At 30.4% G+C, this 8,867-nt stretch overlaps 1 protein-coding gene across 2 annotated transcripts; it reads left to right on the top strand.

Moving 5' to 3' along the window:
• Positions 1 to 3,184: 3,184 nt before the first annotated feature.
• LOC114268151 (magnesium transporter MRS2-F) lies at positions 3,185 to 8,169 on the top strand. Of its 2 annotated transcripts, XM_028209270.2 has the most exons (6): positions 3,186 to 4,005; positions 4,707 to 4,889; positions 5,873 to 6,001; positions 6,195 to 6,340; positions 6,679 to 6,808; positions 7,637 to 8,169. In XM_028209270.2, exons 1-6 carry the CDS (start codon positions 3,643 to 3,645, stop codon positions 7,916 to 7,918), a joined length of 1,233 nt encoding a protein of 410 aa, XP_028065071.2. In that variant the 5' UTR covers positions 3,186 to 3,642; the 3' UTR covers positions 7,919 to 8,169. The 2 variants fall into 2 exon arrangements, with proteins under 2 accessions (XP_082756280.1, XP_028065071.2); XM_082900154.1 differs by lacking the exon at positions 4,707 to 4,889 and having other exon boundaries at positions 3,185 to 4,005.
• Positions 8,170 to 8,867: the final 698 nt, after the last annotated feature.

The following is an 8,867-nucleotide window of genomic DNA, read 5'->3' as shown; positions in this document are numbered from 1 at the left end:
TGTGTTAAGAAGATAATTTTTTAGACCCAGTAATGTGTCAAGAAGATGATTAGTTATCATTTTCTTGACACTGAATCTAAAAAATGAGTCTAAAAGGTAAACTTATATATCATTTTTCTTATTATTTATTTGTTTATTGAACTAGGCTATAGATGTATTGTATGTCCTCATTGATCCACCAAATCTCACTATAAAATAACATTTTTATACAAATATTGAAATAATACCTTTCAAACAAATATATATATATATATATATTATGTTGTGTATTTGATTTTAATTTTCTGAAAATTGAGTTTTTTTTTTCGTGTTTTTTTTTTTATTTTTAGTGAATATTTTTTAAATTTTAAGCAAATTTTTTATTTTTTTTAAATGTACCTTACTTATATATATCTAAATAGTAAATTATTTGTGAAAAAATATTTTAAAAAATTAATAAATACACAAAAATATGAAAAATGTACTTTTCTTTTATTTTATTTTATTTTTGGTATTTAGTGAATTTTTTAAGGTTTTCTTTTTCACAAATATTATACTTTCTAAGTATATTTATGTTAGGTGTGTTTAAAAATTAAAAAAAATTATTTAAAATATTAAAAAAAATTTAGTGAAAACAAAAAAATACAAAAAAATAAAATTTTTTAAAAAATAAATTCTAAAAATTAGAAACAAACAGAGTGATAATGTTTTTATTATAATATTTCGTTCAGTTTTCGTTTATATTATAAAAATAACATATCTAGTATAATATACTCATCATTAGTTGACAAAAGTCTTAACTTCAAAATTATTTAGGATGTTTTCTAGTCTGAGATTAGATTAGAGTGTATTGGCCCTGTATGGTAGGGCTTATTTTTAACTTATTTCAGCTTTTAACTTAATTTAAGTTATTTTGATGTATTTAGTTCAGTTTAACAATACAGCTTATAGCTTTTTATAAGTCAAAAAATCAACTTATTCTTTGAGTGGGGAAGGAGAAACTTAATTTGTAAGTAAAAAATCAACTTATATTCATAGTTATAAGCTATAAGCTGTTAGGTTATAAGTTATAATCACTTTCTCACAGTTTTACCAAACGGGGCCATTGTTAGGTTCGTAGGATTTACAGTGAGTCTAATTTTGATAATACAAATAATTCAATGTGTAAAACTCGTCAATTATTTTATTCTTATAAAAAGTCAAGTTAATCGGACATCGATAGACACTTGGTCATATCATTTTTTTTATTAATAGTAAATATGATTTTAAAAATAAATTGTTGACAAAAATATGTAATGATCAAGTAGCTATCAATATCTGATCTACTTGATTTTTCACAGGAATGAAATTCTTGATGATATTTACACATTAAACGGTTCAAATTATCAAAGTTGCACCCATGATAGACCCCACACACTCAAATAATACTGTCTAATTCACAAAATTGACTAGAGACAATCTGTGTCCATTATTTACATCATAATACATAGCACTGTTTTTTTTATATGAAGATTGTAAAGAATGGACTTTGTAACCCATGAATGATTAGGAAATAAATGATTACTTGATTATATATAGTAAGAAAAACATTTTTTTATGAATTCCCATCTAAAAATTAAATAAAAAAAAAACTATTATGCATAATTGAACATCTAAAAGTCGTTGGAGTCATTTATAAATTAAATTTTGTATGATATCAACAAATATTTGAATTTTAACTTTTAATTAAAAAAAAATCTCTCTTCTATATTTTTATGTAAGTTTCACTTTCACTGATAAAATTTCAAGAAAATTTAAGTGCACAGAAAATTTTCACAAAATAAATACATACTACATGTGAACTCATGAATCTCTCACTTTTGACAATTCTCTATGTTTCTTGAATGAGAAATATTATGTTATATACTCGTTCAAAGTTGTGTATTATATATATTTTATAATTTAAAAAAATATCATAATTTTATATTTTCTGAGTCATAACTAAAAAAAAAATGTTATAACTAAAGAACTCATGAGTCATAATTAAAATAATATCATAATTGAAGAAGAAAATTGGTCACAATTAAAAAAGAAAATGACATAATTAAAAATACATATAGTACAACTTTGAAAGCGGTGTGTATGCTAGAATTTCCATGCTTGAATAGTTGTAAAAATTCTAGATGCGCCTGATTCAAATTAAAACAAGGGCGAATTAGACTAACAGTTTGTTTCAGACTTTTTAATTGTAACACATTTGACTCTGAATTTTGAATCTTATTCTAAATAAAGACAATTAAAGATATCATTGCTTAATTTCAAGGGCAATATCGTCAATTTGATAAAATATAAACTATTTTGACAAAAAAAAATGTCAAAAAATATTTTTTAATTTTTAAAAATTTTTCTACCCACCAAATATAAAATTATGTAAAATTGATAAATCTTTTAGACATTTATTTATTTTACCAAATTAATTTTTATTATATGTTTGGATGATGATCATATAATGGGTACTTGTTAAGCTTTTAATATTTAATATATGAAATGTTTTTAGTTTTAAATTTTTTGATTTAATGGATTGGTTTAATAATGATATCAAAGTTGTCATCATATTTGACTTTTGGAAAAATAAAAATTAATTTAACGAAAACAAAAACAACCACCCATTACATGGTTATCATTCAAGCACATAACAAAAATTAATTTGGTAAAATAAATAAATAAATGTCTAAAAGATTTATCAATTTTACATAAATTTATCTTTAGTGGATAAAAACAATTTTTAAAAATTCAAAAATATTTTTTTTGACATTTACTTTTGTTAAATTAGTTTATATTTTATCAAATTGACAAATTTTCCTTGAAAAAATATAATAGTATTTTCAATTATTTTTATTTAGAATAAGATTCAAAATTCAGAATCAAATGTGTTACAATTAAAAAGTTAGAAATCAAAATGACACAAACCCCAAACTATAAAGACCGCCAGTACAATTCACTCTTAAAACAAATAAAAGAGGAACAAAAAAAAAAAATATTATTATTATAATTATTATTATTATTTTTTTTTTGAGCTGAATTATTATTATTATTTTGATAAATAGGAAAAAACCATTAAACCTACCCCAACTAACCATCATTCCCGCCCCCAGATGATTTTTAAAAATTCGTTGACTATACATGTAACTTATATGTATCCAGATCTCACCTGTATCAGCTACGATTACCATTTAAGCCCAAATCCCTATTTCTATTGATGGACTATCAAACCCTTTTCTATCTCACCACCAAAACCCTAGCTCAAATTTGTCTAAAAAATGGCGGATCAGATTGAGCTCAATGGAACCTCTCTTCTCATTCCCATTCCCATTCCCATTCCCATTCCCTCTCAGCTTCAGGCGAAGAAAATGATATATTTAAAAATATATATGGTACAACCTCAAAAAGGGTGTGTATGTTAGAATATCCATTCTCCAATAGTTGTGAAAATTCTAGATGCGCATGATTCTAATTAAAACTACCCCCAACTAACCATCATTCCCGCCCCCAGATGATTTTTAAAAATTCGTTGAATATACATATAATATATATATATATATATATGTATCCAAATCTCACCTGCACAAATCCCTAGTCTTTTCTATCTCACCACCAAAACCCTAGCTCGAATTTGTCTAGAAAATGGCGGATCAGATCGAGTTCAATCGAACTTCTCTTCTCATTCCCTATCAGCTTCAGGCGAAAAGGAAGGGCTCCGGAGTGAGGACCTGGTTCGTCGTCTCAAAATTGGGGAACTCTCGAATCGAAGAGCTTGGGAAGCAAGAGATAATGCGGAGGAGTGGAGTTCAGGCTCAGGATTTGAGGGTTGTTGAACCAGAGCTCTCGAACTCCTCTGCGATTCTCCGAAGAGAGAGGGCTATTGTTGTGAATTTGGAACATATTAAAGCGATTATAACTGCAAATGAAGTTCTGGTACCAAACCCTAAAGACCCTTTTATGATTTCATTTGTTGGCGATCTCGAATTCAAGCTCTCTGATTTTGGTGTAAGTACTTTTCTTCATTTCTATCATGAAGTTAATTTAATTTTGATGTGATTAGTGTGATCATTCTTCTGATGATTTATTTTAGTGGGTTGATCTGTCAATATGTTGGGTGAAATTAGTGTAATTTTGTTTTTGGAATTTTGTGTCAACAACACAACATGAAAAAAATTGAGCAAGCTGAGAAAATTTTTTTTACACTTTTTTACAGGATCAAAAATTAAGACATCCTGTTTTTTTAATATAATTGTTAAAAATTCGAGCTTATAACCATGAGAATGTGGGTTTTAGTGCAATGAACTACGACTTTGTGTAAATAAGAAGAAAAGTTAGATCCATACCAATCCACCCAATCTGGAATCCTCGACTAATGTAGACCAGCACTGGGCAATGGCCATTTCCGTTTTCCTTATTATTGTATATATATATTTTGCAATATAATTGCAAAAAAAGTGATTTTTTTTGGGTGATCCAATTATAATAGTTAATAAACGTAAGTGGACAGATGATAGTTACAAGCCCAAATTGTTCGTTAATTAATTTTTTTTCCTAAATATTGCTAAGCAGAGAATAATATATCCAGTTTATTGTTACTTTGATAGAAAAAGAAAAGAAAGAAAAAAGAAACTTTAGCATCATGACACCACCTAACGATTGATATAATTTAAAAAGAGGTGTATGATTGATTGTGTTGCTTTGTGAAGGCCACTATGGGAAGCGATAAAGCTATGAAACAATCACCCTCTAATACGCCACTGGAGGCAAGTGATAGCAGTCCTAAATCACCAGATGAAGGGTCAAATAGGGGGAACTCAAAGCCATTGCCATTTGAGTTCAGAGCTTTTGAGATTTGCCTAGAATCTGTCTGCAGGGGCCTTGAATCTGAGGTATGACTATTAATATATATATGTCCTAACGCTTTTGCTTTGTATTTCTACTTCTTCACTTGAGCTGTGATAAAAAAAACTAGCATATCAGTTTTAGGGAAATTGACAGTTTTGATCAAGCTTTCATTGGGTAAGAAACTGCATTTACATTATGTCTCGTATTTTCAAAATGGGATTTCTCATTCATTTCAAATAACAAAATCATGGACGTGATGGTAGTTTATTATACTTCTTATTTATGTTTTTCTTTATATTTTCTGTGTACATCATGAAATATATAAGCACCCTGATTTTTTTTGTATCTTAGATGAATTTATGACACCATTAACCACCCCATCATCTTGCAGCAACATCCTCAGATCTTTAAACCATAATTTGGCATCACACAACTTTTTAGGTCTTCGACACCTTTCATGTGTTCAATTTATCCATCAAAAAGCGAGTTAATATGCCCTTTATGGGAAAAGCTGAATTTGCCAATTAGTTTAGCTGGCCAAGTCAATTAACAGAATTAAGAAAGACAGAATTATAATTTCACTAGAAAAATCCAAATAGCTTCTTCTACCTGTTTGGTAAAAAAAAAACCTTTGACACTTTGCCTATTCACTCTTAAACTTGTGCTAACATCCTTCAATCAGCACTAGTACTGGTGTTTCTTGAACTTTTCCAGCCTGTCGTTCTTATCTGTATCTTATCAACAGATAGAACGATAGATTTAAATCTTTCAAACAACGTAAATCATGCATCAAATGCCGTGAATCAATCTTCTTGTTGGTTGTGGACCTTTTACTGAGATACCGTTGAAGCATGCTTGGTCTTTGAATGCATTCACCTTTTTTCTTTTTCTTTTTTCACAAATTATGTTTCACTAGAAGTTGAGTTTTCAGTTTTTAGTTAATGCTTAACTATGTCATCAAAGTGGTCTAATTTCAGTTTCTTTAGAGATGTAATTTTTACAAATCCATGTTGGTGTATTTATCCAGACTTCCACATTAGAAGAAGAGGCATATCCAGCTTTAGATGAGTTATCAGCTAAAACCAGTACGCATAATCTCAAACACGTGAGAGTCATAAAAGGTCGTTTGGTTGCTCTGTCTGGGCGTGTGCAGAAGGTATAGTATTATCGCATTGACTTCTTTAATACTCATCACTTTTTAGTGTCATTAATTGCTTTCCATTTCATCATATTAATTCTTGATAAGGGATTTTTCTTTTCTTTTTCCTTTTTCTATAAAAAAATTTATTCTTGTTCGGAAAAGTAGCTAATTGATCCAGTATAATGATATTATGCCGTATATTTTATAGGTGAGGGATGAGTTTGAACATCTACTGGATGATGACTTAGATATGGCTCAAATGTACTTGACTGATAGGCTTGCCACCTTGCAATTTGAAGGTTTAGAAGATGAACTAGGGAATGATGCAAATGCATTTAAATCGGGCAATGACAGGTAAATTAATTTCCATTTAGATTCTTGTAATATCTTTGCATGTCTTTATTATACACAGATCATCAAGACATTATTGCAAAACTACATTGTCAATGTTGGTTTTGCAGCAACACTGAGTAACTTCCCAATAAATCTCATAGTCTAATTTTTCAATGTTAGTTTAGGTTTGATCTTGGTTTTCCCGATAAATCTCATAATCTAATTTGAACCCTGTCTAGGTATTGATTTTACCTTCACCTATAACTATTAAGGCATTAATAAACAAAGAAGTTGTTCTTAGTTTTTAATAAATTTTAATTCAATGTGATTCATCATGTTTCTTGGTTTTCGATTTTCAGTGATGAGGACGTGAGCAGCAAAAGCAGTACTATAGATGTAAGTGATCTCAAACCAAATGTTGAGGAGTTGGAAATGCTATTGGGAGCCTACTTTGTGCAAATAGAAGGAATATTAAACAAACTATCGACGGTACATTAAACTTCTCTTCGTTTTTACTTTTTAGATAATGCTACCCTACTTCTAACCCCTAAAGTAGATTTGTTTGGTTATTTGGGAACTTTAGAGGAAAAAGAAGAGTTAGGAGGGATGGAAAGCACAACAGAGCAGAGGGTACTCTCTTTGTCTGTCTTGGTTGAGCAGAAAGTGTTACTTTTGTTTCACCAAAATATTTTTACTTATTAGCAAAAGGGTGTTTATTTGAAGGGGGGAAAATGTGAGTAAAATGTTTCCCTTTTTCCCTTTTTCCTCTTCATACATTTTGGGAAGATTGATTTTGATGAAGTTTTTCTTTCTCTACCCCTTTCTTTCCCGCCAAATGAAGGAAACTGTTTCCGTCCTCCCATCTACTTTCCCCGCTTCCTTTTTCCCAATCCTCCCGGGGAAATGATAAGTGTTCCACATGTGGGTTCCACCCTTCTTCTGTGATTGGTTCTATGAAAAATTTATGTGCATATAGCACAGCTGATCTTCTCTTCAATGACGTGTATACCGAAATTACAATGATGTTATACGACTTTAGTGTGCTATATGAAAATAATGACAACTCCTTTTAACTATACAAAATCAAGGAACGTGTCAATATTTCTAGTTGGTTAAATTCTTTATCATGCAGTCCTATACCTCATGTCTTTTGTCTTTGATTTCTTTGTCCTCCATCCAAAAAAAAAATCTTTTTAAAATTTTCAGCAATGAAGACAAAGGAGAAAAAAAATAAAATAATAATAAAGAAGAAAACGAGCCTTCTGAATCTGTCAAGATAATTCTAATGCTGTAATTCTTCTTGTTTGGTTTTTAAAGCTGTGCGAATACATCCACAACACAGAGGACTACATCAACATCGTATTGGATGACAAACAGAATCAACTCCTGCGAGTGGCCGTAATTATTTCTACAGCAACTATGATGATCCACTCAGCAAACGTGGCTTCAGGTTACTTTGGCATGAACATCGGCATTCCTCTCTTTGATTCCGCAACCCTTGGACAGTGGTGTTGGATTGTTGGAGGTATAATTGCTCTTCCAATTATTTTATTTGCTATAGCCATCCTGTTGTACAAGTGGTTAAAGCTTCTTGGCTGAGGACTAACTTCTCACGAGAGGTCAGATACAACAATATCTGCTACAAATATATCATTATCTATCTCCAAAGCAGATACAATTAAATAATCATTGGATCTTGTGTATCATATAAGACGGTATGTTTAGTGACATATGTGAAGTCTGGTGTATTTTGAAATTTATTTCCTTCTCTGTACGGAGGTTATGTATGTAAAAGGATATCGAACCCATAACTAAAATATCTAATTATATGTGTATTCTTTTGAGCTTTTCCTTCAGGTTCATACAACAACAACAACAAACACAAACTAGATCTACAATACAACAGCAGTTATGTATTGTTTGAGCTTTTTTCCAGATCTGTTGATTTAAAAAAAGAAAAAATAGAAACCCAATTACTTAATGTTTGACCCCATGGGGCCATTTTCTAGGTGCATTGAGCTTGAAATTTCTTGGGTAAACTCTGAGTGGCAGAAATTCCTTAATCGATTTAACACGGTGAATAATTCGACGGAGGGTTGCAGAGATTAAGTGATTTCACAGAACAATTTTCCAAATCTGGCTTTGATTATAGTGGGGGTGGTGTTTCTGGAATGGAGCACAAAGAGAAAAGAGAGAACATAGATAAGTGATGGTAGTCTCATCCTCACAGTGTTGTAATATCTTTGCATTTTCTAGGTGTATTCTTTGAGCCGATTTAAGCATCCTTTTTTTCAACGTTGACTGATCTTCCCCGACTGATCCTGTTCTCCTCTTCCCATTTTTCTCTCTTTTCTTTTCCCCTGTTTTTTTCCTTTCGGTATTGTTCTTAGGTGTTGCAGATCTGGACCTTCTCTTCTTTTTACAGCAGACCCAAGTTTCCCTTTTCCCTGTCTTCGTATTTCCGACTAGTTCCTTGACCTCTTGTAGCATTCTTTGGCTTGTTTTTATAGGTAGATATCTGGGTGTGGGTTTGTTGCTGGATGGTTAT

Source organism: Camellia sinensis, chromosome 12 (assembly GCF_055761805.1).
Source record: "Camellia sinensis isolate YWXY chromosome 12, ASM5576180v1, whole genome shotgun sequence".
Lineage (NCBI taxonomy): Eukaryota > Viridiplantae > Streptophyta > Magnoliopsida > Ericales > Theaceae > Camellia > Camellia sinensis.
The sequence above is the reverse complement of the archived record's forward strand: the minus strand, read 5'-3'. Positions and strand labels throughout refer to the sequence as shown.